General features: G+C 42.5%; 1 protein-coding gene and 1 long non-coding RNA gene across 3 annotated transcripts in view; both read right to left on the reverse strand.

The window, feature by feature from the left end:
* ZSWIM8 (zinc finger SWIM-type containing 8) overlaps positions 1-11996 on the reverse strand; it is a 53812-nt gene extending 41816 nt beyond the window's left edge. For both annotated transcript variants that reach the window (XM_058028939.1, XM_058028938.1), the window contains exon 1: positions 11294-11996. In XM_058028939.1, coding sequence (XP_057884922.1) covers positions 11294-11471 — 178 coding nt within the window. In that variant the 5' untranslated portion in view covers positions 11472-11996. The remainder of the gene's footprint in view (positions 1-11293) is intronic.
* Positions 11997-15499: 3503 nt separating this feature from the next.
* On the reverse strand, positions 15500-16317 carry LOC131086529 (uncharacterized). Its single transcript, XR_009114764.1, has 3 exons — positions 16210-16317; positions 15707-15826; positions 15500-15630 (listed from the first exon to the last, which is right to left on the reverse strand). It is a non-coding gene; the product is annotated as an uncharacterized LOC131086529 (long non-coding RNA).
* Positions 16318-21043: the final 4726 nt, after the last annotated feature.

The following is a 21043-nucleotide window of genomic DNA, read 5'->3' on the forward strand; positions in this document are numbered from 1 at the left end:
ACAGGTACACTAATTTGTTCACAAAAAGAAACCAAACAAGAAACTAGCAGGATTATTTGGTTTTATTTTTCTGTCTATGCAATTCACTCATTAAATATGCATATTAGCCTTCTTACTGCCTGTAAATAGTGCAGAACTCTCAATTAAAAATTCGGGCTTTTCTAAAATTTACAGATAAATCTGCTCCTCTTATTTGCTTTTATCTTTCTCCTTCTCCATTGCTACTACCCCCATAAGCTTACTAACAGCACTAAAACCCTAATGGGATCTGTGTTTACAAGACCTTCTTATATCTCTTATTTCCTCAGCAAGAGTTATGCAACTCTGTCTGATCACATAAACATTTTGCAGCAGTAAAATGACATTGAAAATTATGTCAATGAGTTGCAAATGCAGAGATGTAAGACCATGCTGAAAGCAAAAATAATTTGGGCGAGGCCTACATCAGCCCTAAGCCACACAATGACATTTTTATGTATAAAACAGTTGAAAAGATGAATAAGCAACATAATTTTTTCATTAGCATTTAATGGGTAACACTGATGAGATTCATAGCCACAAACCATTAAAAAAAACAGATCCCAGATGGGCAGATTACAGTCCAGAGTAGGAAACTTCACACTTAACTGACAAACTGCAGCACTACACAAATGCCATTACAGACACCACAACATTTTAAGAATGGCAGTTTTTTTAACCCAATGCAAAAAGGGCTGTTTTATCACAGGAGGGTGTCCAATTCACCCACAAAGTCTCTGCTACCTGCAGCAAAAGTCATAGCAGAATCAAATTTCATCTGAATTCAATTTTTGAAAACTGCTTAACACTACATCACAAACAGCTCCTATATGTAAGTCAAAATATTGAATGGCTCAAATTATCTTTGGTTGCTGGATTTGGATTTCCCTTCAAAATGAGAGAAGTATATTACTTGGCTGACAGCATATACATCTCCTGGACTCATGACTTCTGCCTCCAAGATTAAGATAGTTTAGGAAGCTATAATTACTTCCTTCTATAAGGCAGGCCTTAATATACATTAAAATATCAGAAAAACAATACTTGTATTTTATTAGCACACAAGCCCTGCAGATTTGCAGAACACAAATGATTGCAGATTTAGAGGGCTGTGTGGGTGGGGAATCTTTTCAAGCGTCAGTAGTTCTAAATCTGCTAAGGCTTGCAGCTCCCTTCTGCACATTTCTGACAAACCCACTCCACTATGGTTTTCTACATTCACTCTCTGTATGTATACAGAGTTTAAAAACCCCACAACTGAAAACCAACTGACTAAACTTTGCTCACCTGTGGAGAAATGACATTACCACAGTGTTAACACTGATCAGAGAGACTGCACCTCAAAACAGCTTTTGCTAATGAACCTGAGCACCTAACAGAGGAAGAATGCCACACTCAGCACAATTCCTGCTGTTTTAATGTTAGACTGATTTAAAACTATTTTATCTTTAGATCATTACTTTTAAAGTTATGTCTTTAAGCATTCCAGGGTCATGCCAACTCCTGGTAACACCTTCACTTGACTTCATGAGTCAAAAAAAGCCCTAGAAAAAAGAAAGCTGGTTAGGTTTTACAGTGGTAAGCAATAACTTACCAGAGAACTAAGAAGATGCATGATGTCTGTTTAATCTAACATTAAGATTTCTAACACACTAAGAATTTAAAGAGGTGCATGTCTGAAAACTTTTTGCACTCTGAAGGTCAGCTGGCTGAAGAACAGATTCCCCTTCTTCTTTTACAAAAGCTCTCTTCGTTATGTCCTTAAAGCATCATAACTACAACATTCTTACTATATTAGAAACCAGATCTCTACAAAGAAGACCATTTTATTAACACCTTCAGAACTATAGTTCAAGGAAAATGTAGAAAGCTACAAGTTACATTTGGTAACAAAGAATATGTTTGATGAGGGAAAGGGAAAAAATCCATTATTCCTTTCCATGACTTCAGGACAGAAACATCAGCACATTTCTCCAACACTAACTTGAAGTCCTAAGATTCAACTCACCTATGTTCTGACTAATATTTCAAGATTTTGTTGCAAAGGTGTACAATGCACCCACAGAAAACATCTGCTCTGAGAAAATGTAAGGACCTCTTAACACACAACTCAAATCTAGATCAGAAAGGTGTTTTTTCCATCTAATTTTATCGCTAATCCTATGCAATAACTGAAAAACTGCACAAGGCTATGTTCATGAGATTGGAATATTCTATGGCCTTTTTTCAACTCTCACCTACTCTAACATGACTGAGATCCCAAAACCCTGATACCAGTATTAGGCAGGTAATGCAGCATTCCCAACTTGACAATCATCTCTGAAAATTCAGACAAGAAAATTCTTATTTCAAACCTTTCCATTTCCTTCCCTAAAAAAATTTATTCATTTCATAAAAAGAGCAGTCTGGGCAAGCAACTGACAGCTGCTAGAAATCCTAAAATAAACAGCAGATTTTTGTAAAGCAAGACAGACAGTGCTACAAAACACTGCATTCATGCCAGTGCTGGCCAAGGTTTCATGACAAATTGGGCAGCTTGCATTCAAAATAAGTCTACAGCTGATGAGGCAGATTAGCTTCAGGCAAGTCATTTCCCCTGCACTGTTACTCCTTGCTCTCTCACCCCATGCAGAAAGAATTCTGTGCAACCAGGATTGTGCATTCAGAGCACAGGCAGCAAACAGCTCCTGCCTCCTGAAAGCAAGACTCAGTGTTACCACTTACTCCCACTCCTGCCCCACACAAGGTATTTCAAAAGCTCAGGATTCAAAATTTTCTCCAGTGGCCTATGACCAAAAAAAAGCTACAAAGACCAACACAGACCAAATATTTTTCTGATTGTAGATGATGGAACACAAATATAAATCAAAGTCTGACTTCAGCACAGCTGAGAATCAATCTCTATCAAGAAGTATTGATATGTTTTCAGACACAAAAGGAAGTCACACAAAACATCATGCAACCTCCACTATTTATTGTGCTGGTCTCTACAGCACCATCCTTAGTAACCATCCTTAAGTATAACATGCAAAATTAACTCCTAACCAGCTTTTTTCAAGTGTCTAAATAAATGCCAGAACAGTATCACTTGGCCTCCAAACAAATGCACTGGCAAACACTGAAGAGGTGCATTTACTGAATGTATCAGCATGTCAGGAGGCCAATTTTTGGGGGGCTGAAAGGAAAGTTATCGTCTGAAAAGAATAAAGGAAAAGCATTCTCACCTCTAGAGTAAAAAAAAATTTAAACAACTGTCAGGAACTAGAAGAAGGCATCAACTCTCAATATCACCAACTGGAAATCAACAGAGGTTTAAATATCTATTTCATAAATACAAGAACTTAGATATCTCAATTCTTTTGAAAAAAATCTTACCTGACTCCTTTTTCTTTCCTTTGGTTTGATAAAAATCTCCCCAAATCTAACCTCAGGCTCCATGCAAGGTAACAGAGCTCAGTAGGCAATGTCCTTCAGCTTCAGGCTGTCCCCCCCAGTCCCAAGGCACAGCAGAGCAGTCCCAGCCTGTTGGACATGAGCTTCCAAAGCTGGCAGCACCCAGCAAGCCTGCCTTGAGCTCTCAGCCCCTAGCAACTGCATTTGCTCCCACTCAAGGTAAAGCATTCATGTGATCATATGTTAATAACCAAGAGCTGGAGAGACTCTCTTCTAACAAGAAATAAACTCCCTTCCATTTCCTCCCATCACCTGCAGGGAGAACAAAATGGGCCAAACAAAACTGGGTACAAAGGCACATATGAAGCAGGAAGGCATCTACAGAATGTGTGCAGAGGAAGGGTTAGTTACAAGCATGTCCCATATTTTCAGTGCACAAAAATACCTAAAGCACCCCTGAAAACTGTGAGGCACTGATTGACTGCAGTCCAGTGCATGAATTTGGCAAGGCAAATGAATAATACCTCCCAAGATCTTTCCATCACAAGACTGAAGCAAAATCAGTCATCTTTTGAAAATGTCCCCATGCACTACTGCTGTAAATGCAAGCAAGCAGTCAATGAAACTTGGAGAGATTTTAGGACAAATACAACCTTCTCTGCAAGACATGCATAAGAAGCCCAAGTTACAAGTATTTTCACCCAGACCTCTGGTAAACAAATTTACCAGTTACATTTCTTTCTTCCTCCCATCTCAGCATTCACTGACCTAAATATGAGGTAAGAAATGAAACTACAAGCAATATGCAATAGGAACTGTAAAGAGCTCAGGAGAATTGCTAAAAGATGCCCTACAGGCTTCACAAATGTATTCGCTTCTCAGAAAAATGGTAATTTCATTTGTACACCTATTCATTACACACTACCATGAAGCTTCAATGTCAAACCCTGACCAGGTACTTTTACATTAGCAATCATTTCCTAAAAACATGGAACTTGGGCATTCAAGCCATTATTAGGTTATTCAATTAGCCTTGAGCATGGATTAACAAGACTTCATGTTGGTGCACTATCCAAAGGATGAGAGAGATGTGATTTTACCACCTAAGAATTCCAGTACAGGGATATTAAAAAGAAAATAAAAATCAGTCACAAGAAGAATCAGTCTCAAGAATCACAACTGGTGATACATGAAGGTAAATGGGAGCATATGCAGAGAACAGTAAACCGGAAACAAGACATGGACAGATTCCATAAGGCAATACAATACCCAATATTCACAGGTTCAGAAACTTTTCTGTACTCAACCAAGAACCTCATTTTGTCACACACACTGACAAGATGCCATCAAGAATGGTCCTAATGCACACAGGCATTATTTTAATGAATGGCTCTAAGAAAGAGTCTAGATGGTATCTTGGTACTTTTATTTTAAGTCACTTTTTCTTTCCTTTTGACTGGGGAGACATGCTCAAAGCAGCATCTTTAGACATCTCAAGTCTAATGAATAGAAAAGCCACACTTAACTTTTTCCACTAGTTTATCTGTGGGGAGGTTTGGGGTACAAGCAATGCTAACTGAATTTTAAAAGATTGGTGTTTTCATGTTCAGGTCTCCATCAATGAATTATTCATGTTTACCAGTATTTCTGGGTAGCAAAGAACAATGACCATCTGCTAAAATTTTTCATCTCTCTTAACAGAGGAAGAAGCCAGACTCAGTGGCCCAGGTGTTCACCTGCCCACTGCTGCAATAAGCCACCACATAAATGTCTTAACTTGGGAGAAAAAAGTACCCCTGGATGCCTCCCTGTAAAGACTAACTGCTGGCAGATAAATTCTGGGTAATATTTCTTTTATCATGCTACCTAGTTATATTTTTGTAAAAAAAATGTGGACTTGTTGTTTTGTACTGTATTTGGTCTCCGAGGTCCCTCTTCTTCCTTCTGTCAACTACATTCTCCCCTCCAGCATCCAGCTTTTCTCCCACTAAAGGACAGGATTTCTTCTGAGGACAGATATTTTTCTTCCTCCCTCCATCTTATCAATTTATCCTTTCCCTTTCTCTTACAAGCCAATTTTTATCCCACAAGAGAAAGAAGTGTGAAAGCCTTACTGTATGTCTCACAGTCACAAGATAAGCCTAGAAGACAAAAGAAAGGCTAAACAGTCACTGAGACACCAAGAAATACTCAGGTCCCCTTGCTTCCAGCAGCTGAATAAGAATGTTAAGATTTTGTTCAAAGACACTCCTGCAATCTTTTCAGGTTTTCTCCTTCTATGGAATGACAATGTTTTAATTTCCAATTTTTTCTCTCACACCAGCAGAGATTAAGGTAAATACAAAAAATCAACTCAAGCTTTTCCCAGCTTACATATGTTCAGCTTTTGCCTAATTGATACTGGTAAACACTGACACCTTCATTTTTATTTTTTTTTTTCTTCCAGCAATCTTGAAACACAAATAATGACTCATTGTAGAAGAAATATTTTATTAAAACTGAGTACTTTTCAAAGCACCACTTTTCTCAAAACACATAATTCCAGAAGATTTTAATTAATAGGTATATAGCAACCTGACAGAGCTCCTTTGTTTCACTCTTTTCAAAGACAGTACATTTCCAGCTGTATGGAAGCAAATATAGATGAACTAAAAATAATCAAAAGAGCAAAGTTTCCACAAGCCTTGCCCATAATGTTTAAAGCACATGGGGAAATGTGGTCAAAGACATCACTTCCAGTCTTTTCTGTTAAAAATGCTACACAACTACCCACAGCCTTGCCAGAAATAAAGAAGAAAAGATGCATCAAAGAACACACAAACTGTGAGAAGAATGAGAAACTTCTGATTGCTAATCTTACACTTAACTGCTCAAGACTACACAGCTTCAGAGGAGGCCATTTAAAAATGTGTCATATTGTATTTTGAAATTAGAATCAGTATTTCAAGTATTTTGTACATTATGCAACACTGCCATTTAATGTTTAAAAAATAAAATTCTAAATGTAATATTTTAGCTAGTTGACACCTATGTGCTTTGACTTTTACTTCTGGAGGGTTCAGAAGGCTGTTACAAACCAGGAAGAGGGAGAAAAGTGCTTAATACACATAAAGTGCATTAAAATAAAGTTGAAAAAAATAACTTCCAGCCATGACATTATTTTATATTAGTCTTAAAACTGCTTTACACTCTTACACTTAAATAGGTAATACAAAAAGCTGTAGGTCTAAAAGGAGCAATGAAATTCTAAAGACATTATTCAACTTAAGGAACCAAAGAATAAACAGGTTTTGACTCCTTGTTAAGTTTCTTGTACAAAAACAAAAGCTTCCAAATCAATTATTGATATTCTAAATAGACAAACATTTACTCCAGAGTTCATTAAAGTATGTAAAGATCTTTTGAAACTGTACATTCCCTTTTTTCCTCTGGAACAAAGTACTGTATATTACCTAGAACACAGAAAATGAAAGAGGAGATGCTCTTTGCTCCTGGTTTGTAACTGGCGTAAGGGACTGTTCAAATCACCAACGTCGATTTCTCTCCCCTCAGAGGTACTGCTGGGGGAGGGAGAGAAGAGAGGCTTTGTGTGTTTGTTTCAAAGACTGCAAAACAGAGGTTGACTTCTAGATTTCTTAGCAATCCTCAGGAAGAAAGAGTGCTCTCTATACCATTTATTCTTTTCCTATATAAATAATGAAAATCAGTCACTGTTATTTTACCAGCACAGGCACTGCTCAGACTCTGCTCTCTGAACTGATCATACCTTCACCTCAAGCTCTGTATAATCCCTGCCAATGATTTTCTCTATACAGCTTGTAGTTTTGAGGCACTGTGCCCAAAACTTCACAATGTGGGTGCTCCTAACCGTTTGAAAGAACAAAAACTGTCTGCAGCTGGATAATGAAAATATTTTCCAAGAGAGCACTATCTGCATAATTTCTTAATCAAGTCTGAGGGGGTTCTGCAATACAGCACACAATAATTCAAATTTACAGTAAAGGAAAGGAAAGGAAAAAAGTCAAGTTTTCTCACTAGCTGCCTACTGAATACAGATTCAACACAACTCTTCAGCACACTTCAACCAAATCCACCATGAATGAATAAATATAAAATGAGTAAATATACTGTGAAGACACTATTTAACAATCCTAAAGTATTAATGCCAGCTTCCTAAATGTTTGGTAAATATTTATGCTTCAGAAACTGTGAAACAAAGGACTAAGGGTGGGAAAGAGCTTTGAAGCTTTCAGGAAGAAACAAAGGCACAGTGGGTTTGAAGAGATAATGAGTGTACTTGAACTCTTATTCTTACAAATTCTATCACAAAAATATTTATGTGAAGATAACATTAGATGTTTAAACATTTGCAGAAAGACTACACTTACTTCAATTACCAATGAAAAATACAACTGCTTTAAAGTGAGAAAGGCATGAGAGGATCATAATGGCTCCTGGGAAAGAACAGACTTGTCCAGAAAAGGGCAGAAAAGGCAGGTGGGTGCATTTGTTAGTAGAGGGTAACAAATTGGTGGAATGTAATTTGATATCTAAGAAAAAGAGTTGGAGTTGCAGATAGTTTGTATCTCCACAAGAGAAGAACCAGATAGTTCTGAACACACTGCAAGGACGCTGTACCTTCAAACATCCATTCACCTCAACTTCAGAGCAGAATGCTCTGTGTGTGTGTGCAATCAATGATGTATACAGGAAATGACTGGCCAAATATCAGTCAGAAGCATTACACCACTCAAAACTAAAAACACAAGGGGTAAAGCAAGCAATCAAGGCAAACAAGAGAACAAGGCATTTGTGAAAAAAACCATTCCAGATCATCACAGGACTCCCAGTACTCCCAAAACTGACAGGTTTCCTCCAGGATTTCAGTGCAGGTGAATCAGTGGAGATTAAGAGTAGTTTTGAAATCTAAGGGCATCCATGAAGTGGACACAATGCATTCCTTCTCCACACTGGCAATTCTACACATAAGGAGAAAATTCCTTTCAAGAGTGCAGTATAGGAAGAGTGTAAGAGGACTTTACCATAGCAGAAATTAAATGTGAGAAAAATCAACCAATTACAATTCTATTTTTCTGATATAACTACTCAAGATACCTGATTTTATAAAGAAATCAGCTCCAAGGATCATATTAGAGAAACTCAAGCATTTCTCTCCCCCTTCCATCATCTTCTAGCAAACCAATGGGGTGATTCACAGAAAAGTGAATAACTCACCTTTTTGGCAACGCTCTGTAGTGAATACTGTGTATATTTGCAACCCAGGCCTTATTAGGAAATTTCCAATAAGCATGACAGTAATATTAAAGATACCCAAGAAGAAAATAAAAACTTGCAAAAAGTAAGAAAGCCATAACTACCTCTGTGCAGGTAGTTAGTTTGTTTAAGAGACAGCCAACAGCTCCTCCATCAGTCTTAGGGGGATTCTCTTTGAACCAATTAAAGAAGAACTAGACACTTAGAAGGACAAACTGAAAACAATTGAAAAAGCTAGAAATCCTTTCTATTACATAACTTGTCTGACTAATTCCACACCAAAATACAGGCTAAGCTCCAAACTGGAGGAAAAGGGTAACAGAATATAGTTCCTCTTGTTTCCTCTTAGCATTTAACAGACTAACCTAGTGTCCAACCTCACTTTTTGTTTTCATAGGCAACAGTAAAATGGCAAACTGTGGAAATTAAAACACACAGCTCAATTTTGAATTATCACATTTGAAATGACTCACTACAAGCAACAACCTCAGGACCCAGCAAGTTCTGTGTTTTCTGACTCAAAAACAGAGTCAAGAAGAGGTACTAAAAACTACAAAACTGGTACAGGAGTTCTGATATCCAAGGAGATTCCAGACAATGACAGATCTCACGTCAGACCAGACTTTCTGACAACACAACTGTGTACAGTAAAGCACCTGCAAGTGTTCCACACTGGTAGTATCATATGTGACTTCACAGCGTGAATAAATAATTATTTAGGCCACAAATCCACATTCACGTTCTTCTAAAAATAACTCTGACCAGAGCCTGGCAATTGCCAGTAAGGGCCTTAAAGGAGGCAACAGTATCCTCTCAAAATGTCCCTCCTGTTAAAATAAGATTCTCATACAAAGGAATTAGGTGTCTAATAAAGGAGGCAATACATATATTGCTGAAATATATGGATCTGAAATATATGAACCAAGTACAAGCAACAAAAGCTTTGCCTATGCATGTCTGCAGAAAAGCAACATCTCAATATCACGTAAATAATTACAATTATCACAGCAATGCTAGCTATTGTGTCTTACATGTCAGAAAAGAGCCTGAAGATTGCAAACATGCACCATCTACTAAAGTATCTTTTAAAGCAACAAGTGGGTGTCAGCAGAGATAGCGACTGCTGCTTGATTGAATTCGGTCAAGAGAGCTCAAGGAACTAGGTCAAGACCCAGAAGAGCACTCATTCATACACTGAACCAGTGGAGAAAAGTTGGCTAAAAGCATCTAGAAGTTGAAAAAAAAAAAAAATCACCTTTGCAAACACCAGTCTGACTTGCAGAGCCATGCAAACCAATATGCCAAACTAAAGATGTCTTTATTTCCACACCAGTATGTTTTTAAAAATTCAGCTCCTTTCTAGCAAGATAACATGTTCAACAAGACTTAATGCAAAACATGAAATAAATATATATGTATATGCTTTGCCCCATGCACAGTGCTTGCTTCTGCATCTCAGGACTCACAGATTTTACAAATGCCAACACAGTTCCCCTTCTTTACAGCAGTAGAATTTAAAACTTAATCTGCTCTGGAAAGCCTATGGTTAATGCAAAGTGTACTTTTATGGTACTAAACCAGCGAAAACTGAACATTTGTCCATAGCACAACATGGCCAGATTCCAATTCAATTCAATATAAATTATATTTCCTGTTCATGTAAGGGCAATATTCAGAAGAGAATAAAGTTTTACAGTTCCAGATAGGAAGATATCAATGAGGCAGGTGATGGTTAAAGATCAGGAAAAGTACTGACACTGGCCTGAAGAAACAGGAGATAAAAAGAAAAGTAGAAAAAGTTTGTGTAATTTCAGTTAACTGTGTGTCTGGCTCAGTGCAAAAATCACCTGAATTCCAGGGTCATGATGCAGTAGAATAATAGAGAAATCAAGTTTTGTTAAAAAGAAAAAAAAATAACGCAAAGAGCTAAGAGCTATATGCTAATTAAAAATAAAATTCATTTGCTAATGTTGCCTATTTTGCTGTCTGCAATTAAACATAAATTACTATCAGCAGAAAGGAAATAAAACAACTCTTGAAGCAGGCACACTGCTGTTTGCCGACTTCTTTGTGGCAGTGGTAAGGCCCTCTTGCTCCACTATTGCAAAAGAAAGAGCTAATTTACTAGAAAAGAGGAAATGCCAAGAATCAGACAAGGAAAATGGACTGCTCTGTACAATGATGGCTTACATGGCTTTACATGAGTAGCTTGATGGAAGTAACAAAAACCTCTATGAAACCTTAGTGGACTTCAATCAAAGCCTGTGGGAACCTATGCAGTTACTCCCAGCCAAGTCTGCAGCTTGTTTATAGAAAACAGCTTTCAGATTTCCAAGGGCAATCCCACAGAGTCTACTCCGAAGAGCAGCATCACAATACTACGAGTGCACGCAGTGACAACTCACCTAAAAGACAGCATTGCCTTAAGAACCCCGGCGAACTCACAGTTTCAATCTTTGCACAAAAATTATCCCGACAATGAATCATACACAGGAGTTCTCTCTACCACTCTGAATTTCCTTCTGCAGATCTCCTCACCTACCACCCCCCGATGCCCCACAACTTCCACGAATCCAAAGAGCATCCCAATTAAACCGGGTGACCTCACCTTTCATTTTGACCGTGGGGGAATTGGGTCCAGCCGATTGCTTCCTCCATCCTCTCCAGTTCTGGCAAAGGCTCTCCGCCTCAGAGATGAAGGAACAAAGAGAGTCTTCCTCAAAGCGATCGGAGTCTTCAAATGAAAACCTCTCCCCGTCCTCCCACTCTGCGAACATGAGTTCCATCACATCCGACAGGCGACGTGGGGGAAAAGAAGAAAGACAGGAACAGCACTGCTCACTTTTAACAGGTGAATGGACTTGAGGGCTCTTGCAACACTTAAAATCTCGGTTTTGATTTGATCCCCATACTACAGTACCAGGAAAAAACAAAGTCAGCGCCGGCTGAGATGAGAGAAGCAGGAAATAACTAAGAGACAGCTGGTAAAAATTCCATGGGGGGGAAACAAAAAAGTTCTTTAAAAAGTTAAAAAATGCTTATGTCCACAGAATGTACTTGAGGCGGAGGGGGCTGGTCAGTCCATGAGAGCTGCCTCCAGGCGGGACAGGTGCGTGCCGGGCACACGGAGGGTCCGAAGGCTCCCGGAGCTGCAGGACGAGGGAAGGGGCCGGCTTCCGCCTCCGGGGCTCCCGCGGGGTGGGGGGGGCCGCCGGTGTCCGTGCGCAGGGCCGGGTCTCCCTGAGCTTGTGCTTGTCTCACTCCCGGCGCAGGAACCGGGGGAGGGAGGGCAGGGGCACCGGCGGGGGCTGCGGGGGAACAACTTCCCTCCCGCTCCGGGGGCTTAAAAACAGCCCGCTGGGGCCGGAGCGCCCGCGGAGGGGCGGCGCGACCTCCCGGCTGCTCGTCACGGGCGCCGGCACCGGCAGCGGCGCGGGCGGGCAGGCGGCGGCTCCGGCCTCACGGGGGCGCGGGCGGCGGCCGGCGGGGAGCGCCCGCCGCTGGTCCCGGCGGGCAGGGTGGGGGCAGCCCGTCGCCGCTCCGGTCGCGGTGGCCCCGCGGTGTCTCTATGAGGCCATGGCCGGCGGGCCCTGCTGGACGCCCCCGAGCCCGGCGCGGCCCCGGCGGTTCGCGGCCCCGGCGGGTCCCGTCCCTGCCCGGCGCGGGCACCAAGATGGCTCCGCGCTTCCCAGCTTCACCTGCGACACCCCCCGCCAGCTGAGCGCCGCTTCCGCCGCCGCGCTTCCGGCTTCCGCCGAGCGGGGCATGCCGGGCGGGCCGGGGCAGGAGCCTGCGGGCCCGGGCAGGAGCCTGCGGGCCCCGGGACGGGACGGGGCTCGGCCGGCGCCTGCCGCCGCCAAACGCCCAGCGGGGCCCTTGCAGGGGCCGGAACAAAGCAAAGGCCCGTGTGGTGCGCCTGCCCGCGCCGCCGTGGGCAGCGGGAGGGCGCTCGTTGTGCTAAAATGCGGGGGTTGCCCCGGAACGCAGCGAAGATGAGTGCGTGAGGTAGAAATCACTAAGCTGTGATCAACTGATTGAAGATGAAAGACATATACGAGTTCTCAGTAACAATTTTTTCTTTTAAAGAAAAAAACAACAGTAAAGGAGATCAAGGAGGAAGAAGGAAATAAAATGAGACCATGGCTCGAATAAGTCCCGTTCAAGTGCAGTGAACGCTTTCTTTCGGCCGAGAGCCCCTCGCAGTCAGAGGCCGAAGGGAAGGAGGGTCTGAGGAGCTGCTCGAGTCTGAACAGCTCCAAAACTCGAACAGAGGAGATAACTCATGTGCCAGGTCTGTGAGGAATTGCATTCGCTAGCTAAAGTCCTCCTATCCTACCCACTCGGAAAGTAGCAGTGATGCTCTTTTATTTTTTTTTTTTTTTTCTATAATTCAATTTCTGGAGTTCTAGTTCATTTCTCCATTGAGAGAGTTGACCGGTTAAGTACCAAAGGACAAATTTGCTCTTGGAGTACATGTCAACCAAACAGTTGGACCTACACCTCCCTTCCTGTGTTTGCACAGAGGGGAAAAGCAAATGATGGGGAAATAATAATAATAATATAAACATAATAATAAAAAGAATAACATGCTAAGAAATAGTAAATGTAGAGCTGGGAGAAACTGAAATGCGTCTGGGAACATTCACTATCTTCCTCCTCTCACTGTAGTCCGTGATCAAAAAAAATTATATTAATTGATGAGTTTTCACAGAGGGTCCTAAGCAATGCGCCTGTGATCTTAAAGGAAGCTTCCTGCATAGTTTATCCTTACAAAGGTAATGCTTCCAATCAAGGTTTTGAACACAAAGATGCATTGCTGCAGTGTCCATCAGCTGTAAGAGGTCACTCAGTGAAATGTCAGGTCCTTCAGTAGCTACCCAGGCAGACATCCCAGGGGCACTGCGCAGAGAGGCAGCTGGAGGCAATGTGCCACAGCACAGCATGCCAGGTTCTGGCTCCTGTGCTGCCTAATCCTACACCAAAGTTGTCCTGTGCTGATGCCTGACTCGATCAAATCTGTGCTGCCAAAGAACCTGATAGTGCCACACCAGCAGTAATTCAGGAGAGAGACACACCTGCCTGATAATGGGAATTCTGGAGGGTTACATCAACAGCGCTCTGAGTCAAGGGCATTGCAGAGAATCTCTGCCAGGTGAGAAAGCAAGGATACACAAAGGCATTGTAATATTTGGTGCAGTGTTGCATTAAAGGAGGGTTTCACCTCAGGAAAGGTGTTTCCCAAGTGAGAGAAAAGCGTTTGGAAAAGAATAAAAAAATGCAGCTGAAATTTTGAAGAGTATATTCAAGAAAAAAGAAATTAAATGCATTGTGTCCAAGGAGTGAAGAGGTAACTACAGGTAAAATTCAACACCCCAACTCAGATGTTGTGGCACTTGAAATGACAGAAATAGGTAGGGAAATACAGTGATGCCATAAGGCTGATGCTGCTCACCATTATCTTTTGACAACATTATGTGCAACATGGCACTGTTAAATTTTACATAGTTCCAGTAGAGAATACACATTACATCCAGAAAAGGCAGAGGAGAGGAGGAATATTAGTACTAATTATAAGGGGGCTTCAGTACATTGTGTTTGATTCTGTTAAATTGTAACAATCCTCACTCCCATCCCTCCTTCTTCCAGCTTTGGGACACCACAACTTATGGAGATTTTCAAAGAATCTTGCTTTCACTTTCTTAAACATCACGAGCTGAAAGCATGGAAGAGGTAATGAAAATAATGAGACAAGCAAAGCAGAGTGAACATTTGCACTTTCATCTTCAAGTGCATTTCTTTCTTTTATTTGGTGCTGCCCAGAACAGCCCAAGCCAGTGATCGTGGTGGTGTTTGAGGGTCTCCAGAATGAGGGAAGAGATGAGAATCTTGACTCCACCTTTCAGAAGACTGATTAATTATTTTATGATCTCTATTATATTAAAAGAAAATGGGTTATTAGAACGATACTAAAAGAGCAAGGAGACATCAGAAAGCTGGAAAGGAATGAATAATAAAAACCTGGGACTGCTCAGAGCCCCAGCATGACTGGACCATGATTGGTCATCAAGTAGAAACAATGCACAGGAGCCCAGTCCAAGATGCCCCTGTTGCTAACCATCTCCAGCCCACACTCCACAGCCAGCAGATTGTTATTGGTCCCATTTCTGTTCTGAGGCTTCTCAGGAGAAAAATCCCAGCGAAAGGATTTTCATGAAACACGTCAGTGCCAGGTGATGGCACAGGCAGCGTCGGCTGGCCGAGGTCACTGTGTCATCCCTGCCAGCCCAGGTGTCACAGCAAGGAGGAGAGAGCTCACCCTGTACTCCCCCTGCAATACAGAGCCCCAGAAACGGCCTGGTCCTAAAACAACCCTCCAGGTACCCTGAGAAATGCCCCAATGCCCTAAAACCCCTCCAGGTACCCTGAGAAATGATCCAGACCTAAAAAACCCCTCCAGGTACCCTGAGAAATGATCCAGACCTAAAAACCCCTCCAGGTACCCTGAGAAATGCCGCAATGCCCTAAAACCCCTCCAGATACCCTCCATAGCCCTGAAAACCCCTCCAGGTACCCTTAATAGCCGTAAAAACCTTCCAAGTACCCTCAATGCTCCTAAAAACCCCTCCAGGTGCTCTGAGAAATGCCCCAATGCCCTAAAACCCCTCCAGGTACCCTCACCATGCAGCAGTGGTTGATGAATGATAACTAATGCCATTGAACCTGGTTTAGCCCTGGTTTAGCCTCGTTTAACCTCGCTTAGCCCTGGTTTAGCCCAGTTTAAGCCCGGTTTAGGCCCGGTTTGCTCACTGTGCAGCAGTGGTTGATGAAGCGCGCCAGGTTGCCGCGCTTGGTGGCGTCGATGATGGTGCCATGGTCCACGCAGAACAGGTGACTGCTGCCGATGCCCTCCTGGGCGTAGCGCTTCTCATGCATGTCCGCCACCACCTGGGGACACCATGGGGACATTGAGGGGACACTGGGGGGCTCTGGGGACACCGAGGGGACACTGGGTGACACGTACCTGCCGGATGTTCTGCCCCACCTACTCGATCACCATCTCGTCGGCCGCGATCGGCTCCATGGCGAACAGGCCCCACTCGTGGATGTGGCTGCGGCCGAAGCAGAGCCGCTTCTTCCGGAACTGCAGGGACACGGATGTGTCACCAGGGTGGGACAGGGGGACAGGTCACTGGGGTAGGGACACCGGGACAGGGGGACATGGGGACACAGGGATGTGTCACCAGGGTGAGGATGGGACATGGGGACAGGTGACTGGGGTGAGGACAGGGGGACAGCACATGGGGACATGGGGACAGGTCACCAGGATGGGGATGGGACATGGGTACACAGGGATGTCACCAGGGTGAGGACAGCACACGGGGACAGGGGGACAGGTCACCAGGGGTGGGGACAACACGTGGAGACAGCACAAGAGGGGACATGGGGATGTGTCACCAGGGTGGGGATGGGACACCAGGACATGGGGACACAAGGGGTGACACCAGGGGTGACCCGAGGTCCCACCTTGAGCTGGTTGATCTTGAGCAGGTCGCTGTCCGGCAGCGCGGCCGAGCCGATGGTGCTGAGCAGGCGCCGCTGCTCCGAGCGCTGCTCCGACAGCACGCGGTTGGGACCCTGTGGGGACAGGGGTGACATGGTGGGGACACCGAGGGGACAGGGAGAGCATGGAGGGGACAGCACGGACACTGAGGGGACAGGGAGGGGGAGGGGCCTGAAATTGGAGGGAGGGGCTCAGAATTGGGGGAGGGGCGGGGAAATGGGAAAGAGGGTGGGGCCACCTCAAAGAAGGGGAGGGGTATCACCAGACCCCACCCCCCTTAATTGCCTCAGAATGGGAGGGGGCTTGGGGGGATTTTGGGGAGAATTCTGGGGATTTTGGGGAGGGTCTGAAGAGGATTTTTAAAGCTGTTCTGAGGTATTGCAAACTCAATTTCCCCCATTTGGATTAAGCATTTTCCAATCTTTGACTAATCCTTGCCACAGAAGACTTTAAACTGATGTTGTCCCAGGTGCTGTCTCTGGGATCTTGAAGAATATGAACACATACCTGAGAAAAGCCTTATTCAAAACTAAATTCACCATTTGTGAGATAAGTGACTGGTACGTACATACATACACACATGGAAAAGAGAGTCAGTAGGGAAACACTGTGCAACAGCTGCTAAAATTGCTGTTATACAGCAGGAGACAACAATTATGGCTAAGACCTCATGTAGGAACGTAACTGCTACTCTTCAGAAAGAGAAGATGGCATTTACAGATAATATTGCGTGCAAGGATTACTGAGCATATGTTGTCTGGCATCTTGTATTTCACAGGATACAAATATATTTTCCTCTTCCTTTCACACTAACCTGCAGGAGCATTTGTTTTTGTTTTCACACTTCTGCCATTACCAAAGCTGACAGTCTGGCAGGGTCTAATATGCACTATGCATTCACAGATAGAAGCACCAAGCTAAAGGGAACTGAAATGTTCTCCATTTTGCAGAGGGGAAGAAAACAACTATTACACTGCAAGTCCTCTTTTTTCTGTCAGTATCACATTTGGACGTTTCCTTAGCCAGTGTGAAAAGATTGTGAAAGCAGTAAAATAGCTCTCTCCTTTGTCCAGAGAGCAGGTTAGATACATCCTTTATGGAAACTCAGCAATTGATAACTCAGTTTGTCTAGAGAGTGTACTACTCTAACTAGCAATGTTATACCATTGAAAGTACTCCAAGATTACTCTTTTGATGCAGGCAAAACATAGTTCTTGGCTTATTTTCAGTTCACCAAAAAATAATCAAGGAAAATTGATAAATGTGACACTCCTCTAGCAATCTACAATTTTAGAAATCAAAACTGGCAATTAAAAATAATAAGTGCTGCAATAGCTGACCCTTAAAACGCCTTTGCTGCAGAAGAAAGGTTTCTGTATTTGTTTCTGAGGGTGCAGTCAGCTGGTAAGTGAAGGATAACTGTTGGGGAATATAGGAAGCCCATTTGTTCATGTCAAGGCCACATGCACTGCTCTGCAGTGTATGCAAGCACATCTTGGCTAAGTGAAGTAATGCTCTGCTGCATTTATGTGCTTCTCATATCTTCAGGAACAGAAGCTTTCCCCATGCTATGGAACCTGCTCCTTCAGATGAAACTCATCATACCAAAATTTGCACTATTGCTGCTTCTTAGCAGTAAAGTCTTTCAAAATATAAATAACAGGTACATTAGTACTTAAGCATAGGGATGAAAGATTGCCAAGAAAAGGTGATTCTAAAATGCAAGAACAACTGTGTACAATATTATAGACAGTAAAATGGTATGTATTCTCTACAGCCTTCCCCTACAAAAATAATCTAACCATGGAGTTACGGATGTGAGGGGTTTTATTTTAAAAATTGAGTTCATGCTACCTCTCATCAGATCCCAATGGGAAGTTCAATCATCAATTAAATTGTCAATCTAAGATAAGCTTCTCTCTTACAAATAGTGTGGTTGCTACAACCACACAGCAACGCTTTGTTTAAGAAAACACACCCGACAAGTTTTGTGCCCCTGGGTGTGGCTAAGGGTCAGTGCTGTTCCAGTTCCATATATTTAACTGGCCTCTTTTGTATAAGATAGAGGAGGCACTAACAAAGATATGATGCCATGGTATTATGTCATGATGACTGAAAACTACCTGGACTGCTAGATACAGAGACAACACCTCAGTCACTTTTCTTTTTCTGTAATAAGTGAGGGGGGAAAATAATTCCCTAGACCTGTTGACTTGAGCAAGTAGGATTTATTGCACAGTACTCTGTAAAATCAGTCAAGCCTTAAAATTATCTGAATGCTTATTGGTAAAGAGTGTTCACCCATTCTACCTGCAGATCTCATGTCCCTGGAGGCAAGCTCTTTCAACAGGATCCTCCTTTATGAGACTTAGAGATTCTCAGATTAAATCTGCTGCTTCTATTTTCATCTCTCTTCTCTAGGCAGGTGACCAACCCTTAGCAGGTACTGTGGCTGTTTTGTGCACTGCCGCAAAGGCTACCAGCTATTTTAGTTAGATCTTCATTTTCAGCCATGTTCCTGCAAAGTGCTGTGACAAGATCCTATAAAACTTCCTATCCAAAACTTTAATGCATTCCTCAATATAATTATTTCACATATCTTCTTGGGGGAAGGTAACTAAATGTGTGTAATTCTGTCTTCACCTTTAGTGTTAAATTTAGCAAACTGTATTTATTTTGGATGGTTAAATGTAATAGCAGTAGGAGTTTAGTGGCATGCTCTTTGCTTATTTCTTCAGGAATCTTGTGTGTGGTCACTCCTGACTCATCTAAACAGAGGCATCTGATTAAAATAGAGCATCATCCCTAAGTTTCAACCACAAAGTTGCATCAGTTCAACCAAATTGTTAAACCCATGTAACTTGAAGCCTTGCAGGAAAGTAAAGATTTCTCAAGTCTTAATTAACCTAGCTGTGGGGAGTTAAGAGGCTTTCTGTTGAGACTTCAGTATAATTGTGCTGAATAACAGAATCTGCTTCTTAGTCTTGCAAGAGATAACAAAATAGTAAACCTGAAGCAAAGGAGTTTTCCTTTGGTATGTTTGGTTTTAGATTCCCGCAATCAGAGGTTATAATCCTACTTTACCTGCAGCAAGCCTGTACGTGTGAGTGGGGAGGGGGAAAAAGAGCAAGGAACTAACCTTTAGAAGCACATGTTCTTCTCATACAGCTCTGGTTTGCACCGAGCAGATTAGTTAAATTGCAAAGAACAGGGTTTTGTTGTTGTTTGAAGTGGTTCTGTCCTGTTTCCAAGAAGAAAGTGACAGAAGTGGCAGTTCCTGCCAGCTTGTTTCTTCTGTTGGGCAGCAACTGAACAGCAGTGAGTTCCCCCCGTTCCCATCTCAGCCTCAGCTGCCCTGATGTGTGCATGAAAGCCACTGCAGATATAAAGGGATGGGAGAAACAAGGCCTTGTGCTTAGCTGACAGAGCGACACAGCCTCTCATTAGTAAAGCTGATCCAAAGAAGTTGGTTCTTCCTTTCAGGTGACAGGCTAGTTTGGAAAATCTGCAAAGAGAACAGTGCCTTTTATTTCTGGTAGAATGCGTGAGATTTGAAAAGCAGGGAGGAGAAGATCAAGTGGTACACTGGGGTTTCACCAATTTGTTTGAATTTGTCTGTCCTACACCTGTCCTCCACCAGCACATCTTAAATCCAACGGTTTTTTAAACATAAATTACTCCAGCTGCACCATCCCTATTTTTCTGGCTCTGCTTCCTCTTTTCCCTTTTGCACATGAACAGAATTCCATAGAAACCCCTACCAATGCCAGGAACCCATTCTAAAAAGGCCAGTTTAAGAGCAGCACAGGACTCAGCCCAGCAAACCAAGGCAATTTGAACAGTATCCGGTCTCCTTCCACTAGAAAGAGGAAACTGTACCCAAGAAAGAATTTTTTATATGAACGGTGGTACCTGAATGCCCTTCTTCCTCTCTCTCAATGACTATGGTCCTAGTTAGAAAACAACATGAAGTAAAGCTCAGCTTTCTCCTCATTCATATTTCAGTTTCAAAATCCAAAGATGTCTTAAGAGTAGCCCATCTGAAACAAGTAAGCTCATGCCATACATTCATCCCCAGCCTTTTCACCATAGGAAGGCAGTGGTCAAGTGCTTTAATACAAAATGACATTTGGCAGACTTGTAAAAAATAATGTTAATAAAAAAATTTAATTAACTCATTGCTGAAAAAAACCCTAAAATCTGCCCTTGGAACAGATTCCTTTATTAAAAATAAGACAGAGCCCCACACAGTCACAGTATAATCCATTTATTAGTGTACCTTGTGAGCCATTGGTGGTGATCCAGGGACATAACAGCTTTGGCACTTGACTGATTTCAGAGGTACTCAGCCCTTAGTAGAAAAGGATTTAATAGCAGGCTACTACACAAACAAGTTTCTGATGTGGAAAATTAAATATTTTTCCAAACAAGGGAAAACGCAGCCCAGGACATGTTCATTAGTCCAGGTCACAGTGCCTTGTTCTACAAGGAGTAGTCCCAACTTGGTTACCACCAGAGGTGATTCTGTTCTCTCTAACTGTAAGAAACTCCCAGTGACTCTATCAGGAGAGTGTTAAATACCACAGTGTAGTTTCATCTCTCCGAAGTTTTCATCTGATTGCCAAATATACACATCAAAACCACTTTTCAAGTGGTCAGTGAATCACTGCAGCTTTTTTGGAGTGAAAAGACTTCAGGATACAGGCTTCAGAAAAAAAAGGAAGACAGACAAAAGGCAGATCTACCTCTGTTACCCCTGAGATAGCAAATGCCCATTTTGCTTGTTCCTCACCAATG

The sequence above is a fragment of the Melospiza georgiana genome, chromosome 8 (assembly GCF_028018845.1).
Source record: "Melospiza georgiana isolate bMelGeo1 chromosome 8, bMelGeo1.pri, whole genome shotgun sequence".
NCBI classification, from domain to species: Eukaryota; Metazoa; Chordata; class Aves; order Passeriformes; family Passerellidae; genus Melospiza; species Melospiza georgiana.